General features: G+C 58.7%; 1 protein-coding gene across 1 annotated transcript; it reads right to left on the reverse strand.

Annotated features, from left to right (window-relative positions):
- Positions 1 to 583: 583 nt before the first annotated feature.
- Positions 584 to 23,459, reverse strand: JAK3 (Janus kinase 3). The gene is made up of 23 exons (XM_065421979.1): positions 23,245 to 23,459; positions 22,282 to 22,405; positions 21,356 to 21,467; positions 20,496 to 20,641; positions 19,813 to 20,110; positions 18,936 to 19,058; positions 17,176 to 17,333; positions 16,194 to 16,299; positions 15,397 to 15,583; positions 13,669 to 13,790; positions 12,808 to 12,939; positions 12,559 to 12,643; positions 11,562 to 11,695; positions 10,599 to 10,737; positions 9,995 to 10,146; positions 8,608 to 8,758; positions 8,073 to 8,212; positions 7,169 to 7,358; positions 5,980 to 6,104; positions 5,448 to 5,620; positions 2,240 to 2,357; positions 800 to 910; positions 584 to 700 (listed from the first exon to the last, which is right to left on the reverse strand). Exons 1-23 carry the CDS (start codon positions 23,444 to 23,446, stop codon positions 584 to 586), a joined length of 3,345 nt encoding a protein of 1,114 aa, XP_065278051.1. The 5' UTR covers positions 23,447 to 23,459.
- Positions 23,460 to 23,859: the final 400 nt, after the last annotated feature.

The following is a 23,859-nucleotide window of genomic DNA, read 5'->3' on the forward strand; positions in this document are numbered from 1 at the left end:
GTCTCCCCAGTCACCCGCACGGGCAACTAGCAGGGAACGCGCCTTGGCCTCCGCCCTGCCGAAGCCAAGTCCTAAGCTGGGGAAGCGACGATTCTGGACAGCACCAGCCGCGGCTGAGTCAAACCCGTTAGCCACTGGGCTGGGCCAGTGACGCAGCCCAGCGGGAGGGTGCCTGGCGGCTCTGGGGCTGGCAGTCCGGTCCCGGCCCCCAGCCCGCCAAGCTGCGGAGGAGGAAGGATCAGGAGCCTTGGAGGGATCAGAGCCCTCGGCAGCAAACCCGGGACCCTTTGCTGCCCTGCCCCGAGCATGCGTCTGGCTTAGCCCCGGAGCCTGGGCTGCCAGAGCCATCGTCAAGCCCCCTGCGTGTCCCGCCGTCCTCTTCTCTGGGGGCGAGGGCCCTCCCCTGGGTTCAGTCCCTGCAGTTTCACAGCATGGGCCCGTGCGTGGGACCCTGCGCAGCTCATGACCCCGCAGTCAGCGGCGCCCCAGGCGTGCGTGGCAGGGTCTCACCTCTCCGGGGTGAGGGGTGGTGACAAGTCCAGACGGGAGCGGGGGCCCTTGGGCCGCCCCTCCCCCGGTCCTGCTATCCTCGGACCTTGCTCCGGCTGTCGCGCAGCGCCTCGAGCTTCGGCCCCAGCTCGCTGAATTTGGGCCTCTTGCTCTGGCTGAAGGCCCAGCAGCTCAGCATCAGGCCGTGCACCTGGGGGGAGAAAGGGGGGCGGAGCCGTGAACACGGAGGGGGGAGAGGGACGCGCGCAGCAGAGCCACTCCCGCCCTCGGGGAAGCACGGGCTCCTTACCTCGGCGGGGCAGCCGGGGGGCGCAGGGAGCCGCCTGTCATCCTTCAGCAGCTCCAGCAGGTGGCAAATGATCGGCATGGGCTTGTCGAGTCCCATCATGCGGAGAAATTCCTGCGAGGCGGGGAGGGAAAACAAGGCAGGAAATGGAAACTCTGGGAGTGGATTGGTCTCCCTCTGCAGGCAGGAGTGGGGATTGCAAGGTCTCTTTTTAAACCGGTTTCCCCGCTTTCTCCCGTGGTCAGATGTGACTTTGTCTCCCTCCGCAGGCAGGAGTGGGGATTGCAAGGTCTCTTTTTAAACCGGTTTCCCCGCTTTCTCCCGTGGTCAGATGTGACTTTGTCTCCCTCCGCAGGCAGGAGTGGGGATTGCAAGGTCTCTTTTTAAACCAGTTTCCCCGCTTTCTCCCGTGGTCAGATGTGACTTTGTCTCCCTCCACAGGCAGGAGTGGGGATTGTGAGGTCTCTTTTTAAACCGGTTTTCCCCTCATGCCATATAGTCTCCATGGTCAGATGTGACTTTGTCTCCCTCCGCAGGCAGGAGGGGGGACTGCAAGGCCATTTGCTTTTTTAAAATCTGATTTTTTCACCATACTATACAGTCCCCGTGGTCACCCTTTAGTCTATCAAAGCTCCATTTACAAAGGGGTAATCAATACCGAATCGAAGTTCTGTAAGCAGATAACAGACGTGAAGGGAGGGCATCGGAGATGGTTATGTGCACAGCAAGGTTAGCTGGCATAGAGGCTGTTCGCAACCTATTGACAGGGTTGGACTCTAAGTGTTAACCAGGTATTAAAGTATTGATTTGTCATTGATCACCTCTTTGTCAACTAGGTACAAACTGAACTTTCACATAACCCACGGCCGCCTTCAGGAGAGGAAGCTGCCAGTTTAGTCTGCCGTGGATGGGTCACTTGTGTGCAGTGTTTGCTCAGATAAGTGACCAAGGGGGGACACCTTGCAGTGGGTAGCATCGGGGCTCACCTGTGCAACTTACTGCTGCAGGATATTAGTGACGCAAGGAGCTTAGTTGGCTTCTAGGGGCTTAGATATTTATTAAGTCACAAGGGTTCTCAGCTCTCATGCTTCAGGGTATGAGCTGACTGGGGTCAGGAAGGAATCCCAGCCCCTCCCCTGGTAGGCTTGCCCCATTAGGAGCACTCTGAGGCAGGGGAGTTAAACCTTCTGAGGCATCCAGCGCTGGAGACTAAGGGGATCATGGGGTTGTTCAGCAGTTCGTCTGGGGCAATCCCAAATGTACCAGGCCAAGTTCAGCTCTGGTGTAACGGGGGGCAGCTCCCAGGGGAGCCCATGGGGAGATGTCCCTGATTCAGCCAAAGGTCTTTCCTGGCAGCAGAGACTGAGACCCTCCAAACTCATGGCACCTGTGGCGCTCGCGGGAGATGCAGCCCTTAGGGGAAGCTGCGGCTAGTGGTCTTACCTCGGAGGGGCTTTGGCTTCTGTTGCTGTACGTGAAGAGCTCGTAAAGAACGACTCCAAAGCTCCAGACGTCAGACTCGCGGGAGAACACGTTATCCGACAGGGACTCAGGCGCATACCTGGCCGGGGAGGAGGCGGTTAGCGAGGTAGGTGGGTGAGCACCGGGCTGTGCAAGCAGAGGGCCCATCAAGGTACTTGTTTGAAGGCGGATGGTTGTGTGGGTGAGGGCTTCTCCCCTCCAGAGACAAGAGGGGCAGAGAGAAGGGGCAGTTTGTCCCCAGCCGGAGACAATGAATAGAAAGAAATGGGTGGGGAGGGATAGCTCAGTGGTTTGAGCATTAGCCTGCTAAATTCAGGGTTGTGAGTTCAATCCTTGTGGGGGCCACTTAGGGATCTGGGGCAAAATCAGTACTTGGTCCTGCTAGTGAAGGCAGGGGGCTGGACTTGATGACCTTTCAAGGTCCCTTCCAGTTCTAGGAGATAGGATATCTCCATTAAAAAAAAAAAAAAAAAAAAGAATAGTAAATATGGCAGGCGACCAGCTTGGCTAAACAGTGAAATCCTTGCTGATCTTAAACGCAAAAAAGAAGCTTACAAGAAGTGGAAGATTGGACAAATGACCAGGGAGGAGTATAAAAATATTGCTCAGGCGTGCAGGAGTGAAATCAGGAAGGCCAAATCACACTTGGAGTTGCAGCTAGCAAGAGATGTTAAGAGTAACAAGAAGGGTTTCTTCAGGTATGTTAGCAACAAGAAGAAAGTCAAGGAAAGTGTGGGCCCCTTACTGAATGAGGGAGGCAACCTAATGACCGAGGATGTGGGAAAAGCTAATGTACTCAATGATTTTTTTGCCTCTGTCTTCACAAACAAGGTCAGCTCCCAGACTGCTGCACTGGGCAGCACAATATGGGGAGAAGGTGACCAGCCCTCTGTGGAGAAAGAAGTGGTTCGGGACTATTTAGAAAAACTGGACGTGCACAAGTCCATGGGGCCGGATGCGCTGCATCCGAGGGTGCTAAAGGAGTTGGCAGATGAGATTGCAGAGCCATTAGCCATTATTTTTGAAAACTCATGGCGATCGGGGGAGGTCCCGGATGACTGGAAAAAGGCTAATGTAGTGCCCATCTTTAAAAAAGGGAAGAAGGAGGATCCGGGGAACTACAGGCCAGTCAGCCTCACCTCAGTCCCTGGAAAAATCATGGAGCAGGTCCTCAAGGAATCAATTATGAAACACTTAGAGGAGAGGAAAGTGATCAGGAACAGTCAGCATGGATTCACCAAGGGGAAGTCGTGCCTGACTAACCTAATTGCCTTCTATGATGAGATAACTGGCTCTGTGGATGAGGGGAAAGCAGTGGATGTGTTATTCCTTGACTTTAGCAAAGCTTTTGATACGGTCTCCCACAGTATTCTTGCTGCCAAGTTAAAGAAGTATGGGCTGGATGAATGGACTGTAAGGTGGATAGAAAGCTGGCTAGATTGTCGGGCTCAACGGGTAGTGATCAATGGCTCCATGTCTAGTTGGCAGCCAGTTTCAAGCGGAGTGCCCCAAGGGTCGGTCCTGGGGCCGGTTTTGTTTAATATCTTTATTAATGATCTGGAGGATGGAGTGGACTGCACTCTCAGCAAGTTTGCCGATGACACTAAACTAGGAGGCGTGGTAGATACACTAGAGGGTAGGGATCGGATACAGAGGGACCTAGACAAATTAGAGGATTGGGCCAAAAGAAACCTGATGAGGTTCAACAAGGACAAGTGCAGAGTCCTGCACCTAGGACGGAAGAATCCTATGCACTGCTACAGACTAGGGACCGAGTGGCTAGGTAGCAGTTCTGCAGAAAAGGACCTAGGGGTCACAGTGGACGAGAAGCTGGATATGAGTCAACAGTGTGCTCTTGTTGCCAAGAAGGCTAACGGCATTTTGGGCTGTATAAGTAGGGGCATTGCCAGCAGATCGAGGGACGTGATCGTTCCCCTTTATTCGACATTGGTGAGGCCTCATCTGGAGTACTGTGTCCAGTTTTGGGCCCCACACTACAAGAAGGATGTGGAAAAATTGGAAAGAGTCCAGCGGAGGGCAACAAAAATGATTAGGGGTCTGGAGCGCATGACTTATGAGGAGAGGCTGAGGGAACTGGGATTGTTTAGTCTCCAGAAGAGAAGAATGAGGGGGGATTTGATAGCTGCTTTCAACTACCTGAAGGGGGGTTCCAAAGAGGATGGAGCTCGGCTGTTCTCAGTGGTGGCAGATGACAGAACAAGGAGCAATGGTCTCAAGTTGCAGTGGGGGAGGTCTAGGTTGGATATTAGGAAACACTATTTCACTAGGAGGGTGGTGAAGCACTGGAATGGGTTCCCTAGGGAGGTGGTGGAGTCTCCTTCCTTGGAGGTTTTTAAGGCCCGGCTTGACAAAGCCCTGGCTGGGATGATTTAGTTGGGGATTGGTCCTGCTTTGAGCAGGGGGTTGGACTAGATACCTCCTGAGGTCCCTCCCAGCCCTGAGATTCTATGATTCTATGAATGAGCCCAGCTCAATTGGCGTCAATGGGAGCGGCACCATTTTACACCAGCTGAGCAGCTGGCTGAGTATTTTAAAATTCAACATTTTTGAGCTCAAAGTCCCCCATGGGCTGTATCAGAGAACTCCAACATCCCCCCCCCCCGACTCCCGTTCCCCATCTATCCAGGCATCCCTCGGCGCTACTGTATGGGAGCACCGGGGGAGGCAGCTGAGTCTAGTAGATAGAGCATAGGGCGAGGGGGCAAGAATACCCTAGTTTTATTCCCAGTTCTTTCACTGACTCGCTAGGTGGCTGCAGGCCTGTGCCTCAGTTTCCCCATCTGTGGAATGGGACTGACAATACGGCTCTACAGGGCAACTGTTTAGCTGATGTTTGCAAAGTACCGTTGTTAGCGCGGACTGTGTTAGAGGTGTGAAATGGCCCCTCTGGCAGGAAGGTTGGATCGTACTGTGGGTTGGGGGAGCACTCAGAATCTCCCCAGCGCTCGTAAGAGGTTTATCCCCCTTCCACAGAGGGGAGAAATGAGGCACCAAAAGCGGAAGTGTCATGGCCAAGGCCGCACAGGGAGTCTGTGGCAGACCTGGGAAAAGAACCCAGGTGTCCTGGCTTTCAGCTGCTCTGGGACCTGCAGCCCGCCCCCCAGCTAAGCGCAGTCCAGGGGGTGCTGGCAGCTCAGGCCTCCCCTACCAGAACACGGGGCTCTGTCCCGGCTCCCGCACCACGTAGTACTCCTTGTCCTGGGGGAGCAGCTTGGCGAGGCCGAAGTCCCCGATCTTCACGTGGGTCTCGTTCTCCACCAGGATGTTCCTGCTGGCCAAGTCTCTGTGAACGTAGCGCTGGGATCCCAGGTACTCCATGCCCTGGAACAGAGACGCTGAAAGCCTCCAGCCGGAGGCAACGCACGCCAATCCCACAGGGGGCCCTGGCTCCGGCCCTGGGAACCCCGCTCCCTGCCTACTCTGAATCAGAGAGCCAGCCGGCCCCGCTCCTTGCACCTGCCTGGGCTTGGGGAAGGAAGGACGGTCGTAAGGCGCTGGGGCTGGGCTGTGGTCGACCTGGGCTTATGTCCCAGCTCTGACACAGGCTCCCGGGGTGACCTTGGGAGAGTCACATCACTGCTCTGTGCCTCAGTTTCCCGTCCCCCTTGCTGTGAATGGGGGGCACGGAGCAGAGGAGATGCACGCGGGGAGGTACCTGGGGGTGCAGCCGGGCCCCCTACCTTACATATCTGCCACGCGTACAGCAGCAGCCGCTTGTGGTCCAGGCGCTCCTGGTTCTTCTGCAGATACTCCCTCAGGCAGCCTTTGGGCAGATACTCCATGACGAGCCGCAGGCTCCTCCGCCCTGGCGGGTGCAGAAAGGACGTCACGGCCAGTCCTGGCCCAGGAGCCCGCCCCGCGCCCGGCACTCAGCCCCGGCCCGGGAGCCCGCCCCGCGCCCGGCACTCGGCCCTGGCCCTACACCCCTGTGCGTCCTGAGCGGGTTTGCTCTAGTGGAAGCTCCACCAGGCAGCGAGGTGAGGGTCTCAGCTTGGAACAAGCAGCAAGGATTGAGGGACACCAGCAGGGCTGGGAGAGCAGGGGGCTGCGGGTCGGGGGTGAGGGGCACTGGTAGGGCTGGGAGAGCAGGGGGCTGCGAGTCGGGGGTGAGGGGCACTGGTAGGGCTGGGATAGCAGGGGGCTGCGGGTCGGGGTGAGGGGCACTGGAAGGGCAGGGAGAGCAGGGGGCTGCGGGTTGGGGGTAAGGGGCACTGGTAGGGCTGGGATAGCAGGGGGCTGCGGGTCGGGGGTGAGGGGCACTGGTAGGGCTGGGATAGCAGGGGGCTGCGGGTCGGGGTGAGGGGCACTGGAAGGGCAGGGAGAGCAGGGGGCTGCGGGTCGGGGGTGAGGGGCACTGGTAGGGCTGGGATAGCAGGGGGCTGCGGGTCGGGGGTAAGGGGCACTGGTAGGGCTGGGATAGCAGGGGGCTGCGGGTCGGGGGTAAGGGGCACTGGTAGGGCTGGGATAGCAGGGGGCTGCGGGTCGGGGGTAAGGGGCACTGGTAGGGCTGGGATAGCAGGGGGCTGCGGGTCGGGGTGAGGGGCACTGGTAGGGCTGGGATAGCAGGGGGCTGCGGGTCGGGGGTAAGGGGCACTGGTAGGGCTGGGATAGCAGGGGGCTGTGGGTCACGATTCAGGGGCAGCTGCCGAGCTGCAAACAGTCTGCGACCGGCCCCTGCAGCGTGCTGGAGCCATCACCAGCCCCTGGTGCCTCGGTCGCTCCCCAGAGCCCGTCAGTGATTTCATGGGCTCCCCATGGAGTTCGCTGCCCCCTCACTGACGCTGCCTACGGCTGCGAGGGCCGGGGCTGGTCCCCAGGGCTCCTGCCCAGCCCTAGCGCTAACCCTTCCTTGCCCAGGCCCCGGCTCACCCAGGCTGTAGCACACGCCGCGGTACTTGACGATGAAGTCGTTGTGCAGGGCGCGCAGGATGGCGATCTCCCGTTCGAAGTCCTGCAGCTGCTCGGCTGAGCTCTGCTGCAGCCGCTTCACGGCCACCAGCTCCCCGGTGCTGTCGTCCAGCGGGTCGTATCGACACAGCTCCACGCTGCCGAAGTTCCCCTGGCGAAGGAGAGGGAGCGGAGCGCGTGGGGCCTGGCAGCTGGGGGGCTGATGGACACAGCCGTGGCAACCCCCCCCCGGGGCCTGCATCAAGGGCACAGATCCCCACGCGCCACGCCACGTCACCCACCCTAACCCAGCATGGCTCTTCGTCTCCCCCTAGCGGTGGCTCCAGGAAACCCCACCAGCTGGATGCAGCAGTATAAACGCCTTACCCAGACTGCCACTGGGGTGTGGGGGCAAAGATTTGCACAGCACTAAAGTGGGTGATACATGCCTGTCCTGCGGAACTCCCTGCTACAAGAAACCATGGAGGTCAAGGGTTTCGAAGGTTTAGCTGTGGAGGTGGCCGATGCACCAAAGTAGGGCTTAGACCTTGTTTTGGCCCCTCTGCAAAGGGTGACTTTAGCCCTGAGAGAAGATCCCCCATGACATTGGGGAGAAAGTCCCCGCTTGAGGAAAAGGAAATGCACAGCCCCATGCACGCCCTGGGATCAGGCTGCCAACGTTAGCCGCTCCAGCCAGCCGGTACGAGAGCGCCGTGGGAGGAAGGGGACCAGGTCGCCCAGCCGGGGAGCTGTTTAACACCCAAACGCCAGGTGAGGGCGGTGCAGAGACGTGGCCCGGCAGAGTGACTTGGCGTGAACGTAAAGCACATGGGGAGGCTGGGGCCTGCGGTGCAGGACCTGGCTGTGGTTCCTTTGGGGGGCTCACCTTGCCCAGCACACACATGTACTTCAGGTGCCGCTCCTCATAGATGGTGGGGTCCTGGCACACTGGGCCTGTGATGTAGCCCCAGAAGCCATCCTTGGCTGGGAGCTCGCTGGGCGCCAGGTCCGACAGCAGCTCGTAATCTGAAACGGGGGAGGACGGGCATGTCAGGCTGCATGGCCAGCTCCCGCCGGTGCCCCACACGCCCAGCCACCTCTGCCTGCAAACCGCCCCTGCTTTCCACCGGGCAGCGGCAGCACTGGTGTCATCCTGCTGGCTGCTCTGTGCCGGCCCATCCGCCCTGCCCATGGCGCTGTACCCTGCTCGGTGTCATGCCCTGGAGCCATCCTGGCCTCACACCCAGCCAGGCCGGGGCTGGAAGCAAGAGAGACCATGGTCAGCCTGGTAAACGGGACCAGAGTCATCCGCGGGTGCCGGAGCTCGGCCGTTACCGCTGGGCATGTGGCTTGGGAGCTGCTGTCTGTTGCAATCCCGTGTTCTCAGCAGCCTGCCCCACGTGCGCCGGCCGGGCACTCACCTGAGGTGATCAGGCTGTTGAGGTCCCTGATGATGGCCCGGAAGGAGGGGCGCCAGGTCGGCCGGTAGTCCATGCACTGGGTGATGAGATTGGCCAGCTCCGTCCACTTGGGAGCCGGCAGCTGGAGGCTGTTCTGGTAGAACTGGAGTTTCTGTCCAGGGGAAAGGGGGTGGGGAGGGGTTAGGCGTTGCGCTGCCTGGGGATCACCTGGGTCCCCCCCGCTGGATCGTCCCTTGCTCGGTACCCGACACCACCCTCTGCTTCTCAGGTCACTTTCACACCCAGCGATCTCCCAAGGGGCCAGGCTGAGTTTGTACAGGCTGGAAACCATCCTGATGCGCGTTCCCCATGCCAGGAATTGGGGGGTGGGGTGGATAAAGATGGGCCTGCCTGGGTAGAAGCTTTGGCATTCGGGTCTCCCAGCCGGCTGCAGTTTCCATCTGCATTTGCCCCAGGTGCAGGGGGATGCCAGGAGGAGGGGCCCAAACACCCTCGTCTTTTTCCACGGGGAAACCATCGTTGTTGTTGTTGTTTTTAAATCTTTAAAAATAAGATGCAGCGGGGAAAGGGCGGATTTCCTTCCGGCAAATGCCCCTCCCCCGGGGGTCAGAAGGAGCCTTGCCAATTGAAATGGCTTTATCACAAGTCGCAGGATACTGGGAGTTTTTCATAAAGTCCCAGCTCCGGGAGTCATGGTAGTATGTGCGAGTCTTGGCTTCCATTTAAAAAACAAAAAGCGAAACATTTGCCAGCCTTCCCGGCTGGTGAGGAACGCTGGAAGTGGGGACCCCGAGGGGCTCAGACCCCAGAAGGCAAAGGTAAAAGAACCCGACGTTTTTAACTCATTGTTTTTAAGCTGATCACGATTTTGGGGAGCCGACAAACTCACGTCACGTGAACGCTTGGGGTTGGCCCCACTCCCTGAGCTTGGGGGTGGGTGGGGGATGAGTCGGACTCTGATTCCTGTAGCCCAATGGCACCTTAACTAACCAGAGCGACCCTGACCTTCCTGCTACGCCAAGCTTGTGGGCCCTGATTCTGATCCGCCTCTGCCTGCCCAGGCCTGCCAGCAGCGTCAAGGGACCTTGTACGTTTCCAATGGCGCATGGCCATCTGGTGACTGTGAGCCGGAGCGGCACTGCGAAGGAACAGCTGCTCTGGGCCGGGACCCTCCAAAGAGGAACTTTGCAGAGAAGTTGCCATGGGGTTGACAGAGCGTTACTGCAGGTCAGACCCGCTCTGCCGACACAAACCAGCACCTCCAGGCTGGTAAAGTCCCAGCTGCAGCAGCAGCAGGAACAGAGGAAGGGAAGTGACCCTTCTGGGGCTGCCGCGTGGCTCAGACCCATGGGTGGGGGGATCCCAGGGAGCAGAGGGGCTGACTCACCGACAGGGGCTCCAGGGCACTCGTGGGCATGGTGCCCCCGCTGAAGATCTCCCACACGGTGGCGCCGAAACTCCACTTGTCCGACTCGAGCGCCAGGTTCTTGGGGTCGCCGATGCACTCGGGGGCCACCCAGGGGATACGGTCGATCAGCACTGCAAGGGAGCACACACCGGTGGGGTGAAACCAGGGTGCCCGCGTGCGGAGCTGCCAACTGTCACCAGGCATCCCGCTGCCCCCACTGCCAGAGCCCAGCAGCTGCCTGATGCCAGGGCAGCACAGGGGTGGGGGTTAGAATCCCAAATCGACGGCTCCTTTGCGCCTAAATCCCATTTGAAAATGAGATGGAGGCTCCTAAATCTGCTGGGCATGGCCAGGCTGAGCACAACAATGCCTAAGTACCTTTCAAGATCTGGGCCTTAGCTGCCCCGTGCCTCAGTTTCCCCTCTGTGCAATGGGGATCATAGCCCTGCCCTGCCATACATTGCAGACTGTGAGGTGCCCAGATACTCCGGTGATGGGAGCCAGGGAAGGCCCTGAGAGGGATCCTGAGGGTCGTGAGTCGTGATGGGAGCCAGCAAGGCACGCTCCGCCCCAGGGAACTTACTTTCCTTGGCCAGCATGATGAGGCTGACTCCAGGGTCGCTGAGCTTTATGAAAGGGGGGCTGCCGCTGACGGCATCCCCCTCCCTGGCCAGCAGGACCTTCTTAGCAGAGACGTTGCCATGCACGATCTTCTTATCCTCCTGGGGAAGGAGCGAGACGGCCAGTTGCAAATGTCAGCAGCGAACAGCCCAGCGTGTCTCTTTATTTCCCCTTCACCAGGCTATTTGGGCCTGGGGTTGTTCTTTACCACCCACCGTTGTCCGTCTTTTACAGCAGAATCTAGGGCTTTGATTTCCAGAGTACTGAAGGTGCCAGGGACGTGCAGCTGCAGAGCTATTTCTGCTGACTCACCCTGGCCGCCAGACCAGGCGGGCCCTATCACCACCCACCCAGGAGGATCAAATGCTTTGATTGCCTCGCAGAGAGAATTAAGGCTGGCCTGCAACCCTAGAAATGGTCCATTAGCAAGGGGGGAAGGCTGGGCTGTTAAGGTAGGGTGACCTAGTGCACAGGATTGGGACTCAGAAGATTTGGCTTCTATTCCTGGCTCTTTCACTGGCCTGTTGGGGGACCTTGGGTAAGTCACTTGCCCTCCCTGGGCCTCAGTTTCCCCTTCTATAAAATGGGTTGATGATCCTGTCATTGAGATTGACTGATGAAAAGTGCTAGGTAAGAGCGATGGATTCTTATTTTTACTGAAGTTAACCACGAGGGAAACCCCAGGGAGGGGGTGAATTTGGACGTGTGTGTGTGTGTGTGTGTTAGGAGCAGGATGAGTCATTCTCAGGTTTAATAACTGCCCTGGGTTGGGGTTAAACTCCCAGTCTTTGGCTCCTTGTAAATACCGGAGTGCCTGCCTGCAGGGCCCCAGGAGGGCGTGCTGACGTTAGGTGATCAAGGGGACATTGGCAAGGTGGTTGGGGAGGGGGCCTAGGGGCTGACCGCAAGTCATCTGCCAGCTTACCAAAAAGTTGAGGGCATAGGCCAATTGTTTGGCCACCTCCAGCTTCCAGCTGGCTGTCACCTTGCCCCCGGCCTGGTTCTTCTTCAGGTAGATGTCCAGCGCTCCGAACTTGACGTATTCCTGCACCATGATACCTGTGTGGGAGGGGCAGGGATCAGCGTCTCACGACAGCAGGTTGGGCCAGGACCGCTCGGCTACGTAGGCCGAGTTTTCCTGACTCAGACCAGGGAGGATGGTTCCTGTATCACAAATACTTGCAAGGACCTTCTGGTTGTGTCCTTAGGATGTCTTGCTGGGTCAGGGGACTAGAACCCAGGAGTCCTGACCCCCCCAGCTCCAGTGCCCCACGCTGCCTTCCAACAGAAATGTTTTAGTGAGTCTGATTCATAAATCTCACCGTATGTATTTTGGGGGGAACTTTAACAAGTTTTTCCTCTGTGGCGTGAAAAACGTGGACACTACAGCACTGGGGGCGGGAGGGGGGCTAGTGGTGAAAGCAGCAGGGAATCAGGACTCCTGGGTTCCCAGCTCTGGGGGCATGGTTAGGTCTGAGGGTTAGAATGGGGGTGGGAAAGGACCCTTGGGTTCTGTCCCCAGCCCTAGGAATGGGCTGCGGGTTAGAGGGGGCTGGGAGTCAGGACTCCTGGGTTCTGTCCCCAGCCCTGGGAGCAGGGTGTAGTCTGGTGCAGGGCTGGGAGCCAGAACTGCTGAGCTATTTCTGTTCCCAGCTCTGGGAGGGAGTGTGAGCTAGTGGTTAGAGCAGGGGACAGCTGGGTGATCTGGTGATGGGAGGAGTGACTGTGAGCCAGGACACCTGGGTTCCAGTCTCAGGAAGTGAATGACTGGCTGTGAGTGTGAACAGCAAACGAGCAGCATAAACTGTGGAGCAAGAAACTAGCATTTTGCCTGGCCACCTCCCCGTTGTAATGATCCAGGGGCCTTCCCAGCCACGCGCCTTCTCTGGGCAGCATCTTCTCCTGGCGGGGGCGCTACTCACTGTTTTCCTTGATGCTGACCCCGTACAGCAGGACTAGGTGCTTGTGGGAGATCTGGCTCATGATGCTGGCGGCCTCGAGGAAGGACTGGAACGGAGGGAGACTCGGGGTCAGGCTGGGCTGGGATCCCTGTTCCCTTGCTTTGTCTCTGGCTTAGCTGCTCTAGGGCCAGGCTGCCCCACGCTGGGCTCGCTGCAGGGAGCCCAGCCCCTCGGCTCGTCCCCCTGCCCCCCGACCACCCCAGGCCTCACCTCGGAGCAGTTGCCGTGGCTGCTGTCCATCACCTTCAGCAGGACTTCGGTCTCATGGCACTCGTCGTCGTCCTGGTCCCGCTTGATGCCCCGGTAGATCTTGGTGAAGGATCCCTGGCCCAGGTTCTCGCACTGTCAGGAGCCAGAGTGAGGAGATGGGGGGAGGGGATGAATAACCGGGGGCACCCCCCCATCCACCCTGGGTCATTCACCAGCTCCCCCTGGAGCCAGGGCACAATCCTTCAGTGCCCCCTTAGCTGGGAGCTGGGCACCCACCTAACTTCCACAAGCCTCCGCTGGAAATCCCCGCCCTCTGGTGCCCATCACCGTGGTGTCTTTCTCCTCTCGCAGGCAGGGGCGGTGTGGGGGCAGTGCATGGCCCTGCTGCCTGTCTCCCTTTGCTCCTGCCATCGGCACTGGAGCAGCAGGGACGGTGAGGGAAGTACAGGACTGTGCCTGCCAGCTGCTCCCGGTTTACACCAGAGCGAAAGGATCAGGCCCTTGCCCTCAATATTTCCCATTTCACATAGAGGGAAACTGAGGTACCGAGTGGGGAAGGAACTCCCCCAAGGTCAGAGCCCAGGAGTCCTGGCAATGCCCCCTCCCCACTCCATCCCCTGCTGTAACCATTAGACCACGCAATCCTTTCAGAACTGGGAAAAGAGCCCAGGAGTCCCCAGGCCCCTGCTCTAGCCACTAGAACATACTTCTTCTTTCCCAGTTCTGGGCAGAGAACCCAGGAGTCCTGGGCATGTCGCCCTCTTCTGAGTTTGATCCAGAACTGTGGTTGGGAGAGGAGGGGCAGGGACTGTCTCCCTGCCCAGCCAGACCCTGGCGTAGGGCCTGCCTCCCCCCACTTACCATCGTCAGGTTCTCCGGCTGGATCTTGTGGAACATCATCTGGTTGACGCTGCGGCGCGGCGCAGCGGGGGAGCCGGGGAGCTGGCAGCAGCTGCCTCGCACGATCAGCAGGTTGGATTTTTCTTGGAGGGAGAGGAGAGGGAAGGGGACAAATCAACAGGGACCGTGGCGTGGGGCGAGCGGGGTGTGTGTGTAGGACTCATGAATGAAATTGTTTTTAATTGTTTACTTTATTAATGTAACTTCATAAGTAAAGTTTTATGAATGAAACAATATTCATTCATAAAACCGGTTACCCCAATAACTGGCTAATTAACAGTTAAGATGCTTGTTAAGAGCCATAGCTGTTCAGTCAGCTGCCTTTGTAAGTTTCACTATCAATCCAATTCCTGCTTAAATCACTGAGACTTGCACTGTTTCAGTATTGTAATTTCTGTTCACCATTTATTACACTTGCCTACAGTGTAACTTCTGTTCACTGTTTGCCATCCATTATACTTGTCTATCTTGTAACTTCTGTTCACTGTTTGCCATATTGTAATTCAAACCCCATTTTAAAACGCTTACTCCATTTTGTAAGGGCTTGCTGCAACCTTCATTTTTGCAAACCCTGCTGTAATCTTATTAGTTTAGTTTAGATGTGTGAATGAGGTATGTATGGATGATGGAATCAACCTCCAGCCCCAGCCTGTCCTGATTAAATAGAGTTCAAACACCAGTGGCTGAAGATGCAGACAAGAGGCCTAACAAAGTAAGAAGAATCCACCCTAAAAAGAAAAGGTACAATAGAAGGAAGATCAAAGCCCGGTCCGAGGCTGAAAGTCATGTCTGCAATTGACGGGTGATCAATCACCAAACCCAGAGGCAGCAGACCTATAGACTCTGGATTCAAATTAAAGCCTACAAAAAGGATGGGTGAGATGGAAAACTTTGGAGGAGGGTAACATTCTGCTGCCAACATGGAAGGGCATCGGTGCATGCCCAACAGAGACCCAGCTCGTCCTTGTGCCCGGCTTTCCTGGCCAGTTAGCCGCCACAAGCTACGAACCCAAGCTGCAAACTCAAGCCACAGACTCAAGCAGGACTGGTAACTATGCAGCAGCTGCAAAACATCTGATGGATGTGTGTGTGTGTCAATGTGTGTAAATGTGTGTGTGTGTATAGGTATTAGGTATAATGTGTGTGTATAAGGATTAAGATATTAGTTATTGGTCATAAATCAAATTGTTATCATAATAAATGTGGCATCTTTATCTTGTCCCCTTTAATAAGATCCTGCTAGTTTTTATTGGTATAACATGTGTCTCGCCATGTAATTGTCAGATGCTCCCTCACTGCTCAGCACAGGGGCTCAGCGCGGGAAGGGAGCGGGACAACGCTCCCCCAGTTAGACCCAGGGCTTGGCCTTGGATGTGCATGGCTTGGGGGGGGTTAGACTGGAGACATCCTCGAGAGTCTCCGGCTGGCGCAATGGACCTCAGCAGTGCCCACAGGGCAGCCTGCACAACTGGGCTTTAAATGTCGCTGGCCATGCCCCTATTGGCCACACCCACCGTCGTGACATCACAGACCGTTGAACGGCCATTGGTTTCCTCATCCCTCCCCCCTCCATCCCATTGGCCAGGCAGCACCTGGCTCACGCCTACGGGTCTGGCCCACCATGTGCCCCGAGTCTGGATCCAGGTGGCGCCCCCAGGTGCCACATGCGGCGTCACACCCTGGCTGTACCTTTGGGCCGGGGAGGGCAGCACGTGCCCAGGCGTAGGGCCACCCCGTCGGCGTGCAGGGTGCAGTTCTGGTAGGCGCAGAGCAGCTCCTGGAGGCTGCAGAAGCGCCTGGCAACTCCAGAGAGGGAGTAGCTCCCGTCCTTGTCCCTCTGGATCAGGCAACCCTTGTAATCCCGTCCGAAGCACGTCTGCACAGGGGGAGAGGGAATGAGGGGGCAGTTAGCCAGTGGTACCACGTGTGACCCAAAGGATCCATCAGCCACAAGGAGCCACAGTCAGTGATCTGGGCCAGCAGGCGCTAGGAGCCGGGGACTGGGCTTCCCTGAGTGAGATGCATGGGCTCCCTGATGCTAAAGGCAGAGTCTGAATAGCGGGCAGGCGGGGTAGAGGGGGTCCTGGCCCATCCAAGGAGTTGGGCATCATTGGCTCTGAGACACCCCACATAGACCACCTAGGTCCATGTGGGGCAGTTACCTACACAGCCAGGGATGGGACCAAGGCAGAGAAATCCATGCCGGGTCTTTCCCCTGGGGGCCACGCCCAGCATCTGTCCCAGGTGAGAACTGAATCCTCTCTCCTCCCTCTGGTTGGCTGACTCAGCCTGGCCCTTTCTAGCCTGGATGGGTCCCTGGGGAATTCCGGACTGGACTCCCACGGATCCCTGTTGGGTAGATGGGCTGGGAAGCATGAATAAACTCTGTGATACCGAACAGCTTCTGGGAAGCAGCCTGGTATCCCCCTGCTCCCCAGGCAGCCAGCAGAGGCCGGGTCCCGGCAATAGCGACGTGACCGTCTTACCTTGATGCAGACCGTGAGCAAGTAGCTGTCAAAGTCCTGCGGGCTGCGGCGAAGGAGGTAGTCTCCCTCGTCGTTCGATGCCAGCTTCTTCACTGCAAACTCGGACCTGCAAAGCCCAGGCCCATGTCAGGACCACGCTAAGGTCCCAGCCGCCAGGAACCAACCAGAGCCCTCCGCCACTGGATCGAGCACGGCTATACTCTGTACTGTCCCTTTAAGATACTGCAGACTCACTGAGCATGCTCAGCGCCCAGGCCTGGCACATGGCTGCGTGACGCTTTACATGCAACGAAGGGTTTGGCCTCCCCTCCGGATTCTGACTCCGCCGTTTGGAAGGGGAGCTGCGGTATTTGGCGCCCCCGGCGTGTCAGACAGAACGTGACAGGCAACGGGGGTCTCTCACAAGAATTAGCTGGGATCTTTTCCCCTTCGATGATACTTCCCAGAGAAGGTTCTCCGAGCCCTTTACAAATATTAATGATACCTCATAAGGAGTCCGTCATTGGTAGAAGCAACTCTAGAACCCAGGAGTCCTGGCTACCTTCCCTGCTCTAACCACTAGATCACACTCCTCCCCTCCCAGAGCTGGGCATACTACCCAAGAGTCTGGACTCCAAATCCCCTGTTGTAACCCACCAGACCCCACTCCCCTCCCAGAGCTGGGAATACTACCCCCCTATAGAAAAACGCTTTCCCTTAAAAATCAATTTCCTTGTTCAAGCATCATCTCCCTCCTCTTATTTCAGCACAGCTCTGGTGAACAGAACAAGTGCAGTGCCCCTTCAGAGCCAAAAGGGGGGAACAGCAAACATTGTTTTTGTGTAGGTCCTACCTAAACGATTACTTGACATTTCCCGCAGAGGGTATTTTTCACTCCCTGCCCCCAGGAATCTAGAGCCCGGGGCTGCCAAGTTGGCAGGGGAGTTGTTGTGGTCTAGCCAGGCGGCGCCACTGCTGGCCAGGGTCCCGTCACCATCCCTACCTGATGGGTCCATGACACTGGTTCTCCATGTTCTCCAGCAGCCGGGGGGGAGCCACTGCCTTGCAGAAATAATGGTGGGCGTCTGCTGTCAGCCGGTAGTAGCCGTCGATGAGGGAGACGAAGGACAGGGCCTCCCGCAGCGTGAGGAACTCCACCTCCTGGGGGGCAGGGGAGAGACAACGGGGGCACAGCTGGAGTCAGAGCCGAGCCTCACGGCTGCATGGAGCCCTTCCACGCCACACGCATCCCTCATGCTCTGCCAGGCCAAGCCGGTGGCACTTAGCCCTCGCCCTGCGCAGGGGGCGCTGTGGCAGGAACGGGCAGGGCACAAGGGCAAGTGCATCGTGCCCCAGGACCTGGGATGCCCACTGTCCTTTGCCCATGTGGAGGCCTGGCGAGGAGGAGAAAAACTAGGGTGATGCCATAGGAGGGGCCTACTACAGGGCCCAGGATTGTTAACCAGAAAGAAGAGGTGGATTGAGGCTTGTTTTTAAACAACTTTTCGATGGCTCTTAGCCAGGATGGGCAGGGATGGGGTCCCCAGCCTCTGTTTGCCAGAAGCTGGGAATGGGCGACAGGGGATGGATCACTGGATGATTCCTTGTCCTGTTCATTCCCTCTGGGGCACCTGGCACTGGCCACTGTCGGAAGACAGGACACTGGGCTAGATGGACCTTTGGGCTGACCCAGTCCGGCCGTTCTTATGGTCTTAGGTTAACTAACAAAACCATCCAAAGCACAGGACTTGGTGGTGATGGGGGACTTCAGCTACTCAGACAGCTGTTGGGTGGGATAACACAGCAGAGCCCAGATTATCCAAGAAGCTCTTGGAATGCCCTGGAGACACGTTTTGATTGCAGAAGGCGGAGAAAGCGACTAGGGGAGAGGCTGTTGTGGATTTGATCCTGACAGATAGGGAGAAACTGGTTGAGAATTTGAAGGTGGAAGGGCGCTTGGGGGAAAGTGCTCATGACTTGGCAGCGTTCATGTTTGTCCAGAGGAGAGCAAGAAAAATGACGAAAGGTCTAGAAAACACAACCTAGGAGGAAACAACTGGGTTTGTTTAGTCTGGAGAAGAGAAGACTGAGGGGGGAACCTCATAACCGTCTTCAAGTACGTAAAAGATTGTTCTAAAGAAGAGGATGATAAATTGTTCTTAACCGCTGAGGACAGGACAAGAAGCAATGGGCTTAAATTGCAGCAAAGGAGATTTTAGGTTAGACTCTAGGAAAAACTTCCTCACTGTCATGGGCAGGGCCGGCTCCAGGCACCAGCGCAGCAGGCAGGTGCCTGGGGCGGCCAACGGAGAGGGGTGGCACATCAGGCTTTTCGGCGGCAATTCGGCGGTGGGTCCCTCAGTCCCTCTCACAGTGAAGGACCTGCCGCCGAATTGACGCCGAAGAATGAAGCCACCAGGAAGTGCCGCTGATCACGGCTCCCCCTCCACCCCCCACCCCCCCCCCCCGCTGCTTGGGGCAGCAAAAACGCTGGAGCCGGCCCTGGTCATGGGAGTTAAGCACTGGAATTTACCTAGGGAGGTGGTGGAATCTCTCTCACTGGCGGTTTTTAAGACCAGGTTGGACAAACCCCTGCCAGGGCTGGTCTAGGGTTACCTGGTCCTGCCTCAGCGCAGGGGGCTGGGCTCGGTGACCTCTCGAGGTCCCTTCCCCTACATTTCTAGAAAGAACACGGAGTCCCGTGGGTGCCCAACAGGGAACAGCAGGCAGTAGGAATGAGGCAACTCCCCCCCCCCCACTCACTAGGATCCTGTTATCTGTCTTGGTGACGGTAACGATCCGGTTCTCCACGGGATTGCTATCCCGGCTCGCTTGCTTGATGCTGATGTCGGCGATTTCGGGGAAGTCGCAGAACGGCTGGCGGCTCTAGGGTGGAGAGGAGGAGAACTGAGCATGGGCAACGAGAACCGACCCAAACCGTCCCCCGAGCCTCGGAGCCTGGCTGAGGCTTTGGACGCAGCAGGAGGGTCGATTCCTATTGCCCCTGGTTTTGCTGGAGGACACAGAAGCTGAAGTGGGGGGCTGGGAGAGCGGTCCTCCCGCCTGGCTGGGATTAGACAGGGGTAGGAAAGGACACCGAAAACGACGGAGGTTTAGGGCAGCTGGGGGACAAGCCATTTCCTGGGCCTGGTTTCCCTGATGCCATAGACTTGCGAGTTCTCCGGCGGCCCATCGAGTTTCCCGGAAAAGAGAGAGCAAGACAAGGGCTGATCTTCGCAGGAAAGGAGAACCCGTCCGGCCTTTCCTGGCACCAGCCGGGTTTTCATTCCCTTTCCGCGGAGGAGATTGTGCGCACATTGTGGTGTGCCCCACACCGACACGAGGCAGGACTGTGGCCCCCTCTAGTGGCTGCGGTGGGCTATAGGTTTCGAAGGCGGCTATTGCTTTCTGCCTAATTAGCTCAAGCAGGAGAGGTTGGAGCTTTTAGCTCCATGGGTCCCAGGTTCAATCCAGAGGTGGGGGAAGGACGGTGAAAGTGTGTGTGTGGGGGGGGATGGCCCCTGTATAAAAAGTATGGAGCAGCCCCCTTTGCCCCAGCCCCATCTCTGGCGTTGATGGTTCAATCCCCCAGCTGAGCCATGTGGGGTGTTCGCTCCTCCCCCCCCCCCCCCAGCCTCACCTCGTCCCTGCTGTGGCTCCAGAAGATCCCGGTCTCCCCAGACACGTGGATGACCCTCTGCCCCTCCTGGCCCCGCTCGCAGCCGCTGGGGGCTCGGACCGGGAAGCTCTCCTCCACCCACGTCCTCTCCAGCTTCTCCAGGTCGATCAGGTACTTGAGCTTGAGGGCGCAATCGTCGGTCTGGCAGCCGCTGATCCTCCGCAGGGACTTGTGGAACTTCCTCCGGATCCGCTTGCGGGTCAGGAAGCTTTCCTGCTGGATCTGGTGCCGGAGCGTCTCCGGGATGCAGGATTTGTAGCTGGGGGAGGGAAGAGGAGGATGGAGGAGACCTGGTCCTGGCCTAGCCTCCCCATCCGCCCCTTCTCCAGGTGTTCTGTGAGGGGAGGGGGGTTGTTTGGCAGGTGGCCCTTGGTAGCTCACCAACTGGGGGCCATGGTACCTGCTGGCTGGGGCACTGGGAGGCTGAGAGCAAGGCCTGGGCAGCTGGGGGGTGAGTCCGTGTGGGGGCATTTGTGTCTTCGCTGGTGGCTGCTGCTGGACCCCAGCAGGGCAGGGAAGTGTTTGGCCTGTGTTTGCGGCTGCTTTGGGTCTCCTGTCGCCAGGGCGGGCGGAACTCGGGGCCAGACGCTAGAAGGGACGGCTCCGGATCCGGATCCCCCTGCCCGGCTGGCTCCCTCTCTCACCTGACGCTGCTGAAGATCTCCTCCAGGCTCCACTTCCTCTCCTTGACCATCCTCAGCATGTCCAGCACGGCCAGGCTGAGACACTCCTCCTGCAGCTGCAGGCTCAGCGCCCCCTCCATGCGCCCGCTGATGAAATCGCTGCGGGACTGGGGGCCACCCCCAAGAACACCACGCGCGGTCAGCTCAGCACCAGGCCGCGATCATACCCATCTCCCGTCGGGAGAGCACTTCTCCCCACGCCCCCCAGAGCAGCTACGCTAGCACAGCAGGCTCCAGCTGATGCTCTGGGAACGCCTCCCCCCGCCCCCCTTTCAGGGATGTGGAGACGGGGCCACAAGTGAGTAAGCTTCCTTCCAAGGGACTGGGGGACGCTGAGGGACCTGGAGCCCCCCAAGAGATGCTTGATCCCGGGGTGACTCCATCCCTGGCAGTGTCCCCCCAGCTTTAGAGCCATGGACAGTTCCCAGGTTGCTGCCCAGGGATTTCCATGCTCTAGTTACACCTTGTCCATAACCCAGTCTGGGCGGAGCCCGACCCTTCGTGCTCCTGGTATCAGGCTGGCAGAGGCCCATGCAAGCAGCCAAAGTGCTGGGCTGGCACTTTGGAGATCAGTTGTAATCCCCAGCTCTGCCTCTGGGGCCTTGCACGGCCGTGGGCAGCTGCTCTGTCTCTCTGCACATCCCCTCCTCAGCTGTACGGTGTGTGTGTGATGAAACAGGGCGCAGTCGAACCGGGAAAGTGGTTGGGAGATGCCATGTCTGAACCTCACAGCTGGGTGTTCGACGCACCTGGCGGACGACGCTGGTACCTGATTGTAGGGGACGAACTCTCTGTAGCAACCCCCCCGGGGCATCACTCACCTGCGCGAAGAGATAATTGATGGTGGGACAGTCTAGCACGGCGCTGGCTCGGTCGTTCAGCAGCCCAAAGCGGTACGATTTCCCCGGCCCAAACCAGTTGGGGAAGAAAAACCTGCAGAGGAAAAGGAGCCCAGCTCACTTCTCTTCTCCTCCACCTTCAGCACGAACCTCCCCGTGGGACGGCTGCTCGGGGGTGAGAACTGACCCGCTCGGAGTGTCACTTCTGTCCCTGGGGTTACCAGCTCCCCAGGGCTGATTTTCTATGGGGGGCAGCGATGTGCAGGTATAACAGCAAGGATTAAAGAGGACCAAGGAGGTTGGCAGGGCGCTAAACTTGCCTGCATCGGGGCATGAGCCCCAATCTCCTGCTAGGGGGATGGGCAGAGGATTAGAGCCTATGGAGAATATAAGCCCATATCGTTCCCTGGGAGACTCTATGGGGGCAGGTTGTCCCATAACTCTTTCCTGGGGGGCTTCTTGCAGCTGCCTGTGACTGGCCACTGGCAGAGACAGGATGCTGGACAAGATGGGCCGTGGGTCTGATCCAGTCGGGGGGGTCACGAACCAAACAACATCATCAGGAAACCCTGCCCCTGAGATGCACCATCATGAAATCATGGCCCTGCTCAGGAACAGACAGACCCCAGTGGCCCCTGGCTTGGGTGCGGGAACCCTGCGTGGAGATGCAGGGTAATTAGCGAGTGATCCCGCGAGCTCCAGGCAGGACGGGAAGGGAGTGGGCGCGGTTTGTTGGACCAGAGGGAGGTAGGGGGCTAGGACAGAGGCGCTCCTGCCTGGAACCCCCAGGAGCCTGCGCTGGTCTCTGCTGGGTTTGTGAGCTTGCAGGCCCCCGAGGAAGGGGGTGAATCCGGACAACGCCCTGGGAGCTGGGCGCTCAGCGACTGGGGCAGGGAGTTCGCAAGCACCTGATTCTGTAGACGACGACTTGGCAGCTCGAATTGTCCACCGTGAAGAGGTGGTTGGGCGGGAACCAGCATTTCAGGTCTTCCGTTGCCAGGGCGAAGAGGGAGTGGCAAACGGGCAGGATCCCTGCAGGGAGGGGAGCGGCAGGTGAGGCGTTTTGGCAAACCCGGCAGGAAAACCGGACCAGCCCAGGCACCGGAGCGGCTCGCCCTGGGCACTGCGGGGCTGGGGGACGGCTTGTGCCAAACAACACTGAGAAGGGCGGCCATGGTGGGAGGAAGGTGCAGCCACGGCGGCTGGTTAGCCAGGTGGGTGGGCCCCTTGGCCTGGCTGTATTGGTGTCTGTCCCTGCTTTGAGGACACCTGGGGCTCCTCCATTCCCGTAGCCCTGGGGGTGGGTCTATATAGGCTCAGGCTATGCCGTCCGCCCCTTCCCCCCCTCCTTAGGCTTCAGAGCCCGAGCTCCGGCCTGTCCCTCGCGGCCACCTGCCGAGATCAGGTAGCAGGGCACTGACACTCGGCCCCAAGCAGGTCACAATCTAGCTCAAGGGCTGGAGAAAGGGGTGTTCGTTCTCCCCATGGAACCAATGGGGGTGGGAGCGGCTTGCCCAAGGCTACCCAGCAGCTAGGCAGAGCTGGGAATTGACCCTGGATCTCCTGAGCTGCAAGGTCCCCCCCCTACCGGACATGGTCCTTGCTCTGCCCGTGAACGCTGGCGCAAGGGGATTGTGAAGCGCCGGGCGTTGAGCTCCTCCCATCACACACAGGGCAGGCACAGCACTGCGAGAGCGTCTGGCTGCTGTCCCCGTGGCCGACCGGCGCTTCGGGCTGCGACCACCAGATGGCGACATAATCGCGGCGGCTCGGAAAGGTGTGGCATTGCGTTACGGCGGGGGGGGGGGGGGGGCCACATCCTCCCCTCCCCCGCCCCGGATCCCATCCCCAGGCCCCCGCGCCCCTCTCACCGCAGGCCTTGGCTGCCGCCACACACAGCTCCTCTGCCAAGTACTCGCCATACGTGAAAGTCAGGACGCCGCCCAAGTCGGAGTCCGATCGCGGGGTGTTGGCCGGGTGGTACAGGTAGACCTGGAGGGTCCCCGACTCCATGGAGGACAGGCTGCAGGACCTGTTTCCGATCAGGGGCGTCTCCTCTCCGAGGGGGGCCATGGTGGGAGGCAGCCTGCGGTAACACCAGGCCGGGGCTGGTTAGCCGGGCTCGAGGCGCATTCTCGGCTCAGTGAGCCCCTTTTCCCTGCACCCCCTGCGCTGGGCTGCGCCTCCGGGACTAAACGCTTGCACAGCCGGGCGGATCTGAGCCCAGCGGCTCCGGAGCACCCAGATTTCCCGGGACCTCCGAAAATGGACCCCCCCCAGGCAAAACCAGGACAGGCAGCGACGCCACTCAGGTCCCCTCTGCTCCTGCAAGTGCCCCCGCCTGCTCTCTAGCAGGTGCTGGGTCCCCTCCCCTCCCGGCCACTTCACCCAGAGCGACGTGGCGAGCTAGGAAGTCATTTTCGTGCCGCTGCAAAAGGCCCCGGCCGCTGCATCGACTGCACCTCCCCCGCCCCGGCCTTCCTTTC

The sequence above is a fragment of the Emys orbicularis genome, chromosome 24, assembly GCF_028017835.1.
Source record: "Emys orbicularis isolate rEmyOrb1 chromosome 24, rEmyOrb1.hap1, whole genome shotgun sequence".
NCBI lineage: Eukaryota > Metazoa > Chordata > Testudines > Emydidae > Emys > Emys orbicularis.

Bases quoted from the DNA above. Each gene is read 5' to 3' on its own strand.
- JAK3 (XM_065421979.1), bottom strand. From the start codon at position 23,446: ATGGCCCCCCTCGGAGAGGAGACGCCCCTGATCGGAAACAGGTCCTGC. The intron at 5,621-5,979 runs GTAGGGGGCCCG...TCTCTGTTCCAG, and splicing joins ACGCGTGGCAGATATGTAAG to GGCATGGAGTACCTGGGATC. The intron at 911-2,239 runs GTAAGACCACTA...CCCGCCTCGCAG, and splicing joins GAAGCCAAAGCCCCTCCGAG to GAATTTCTCCGCATGATGGG.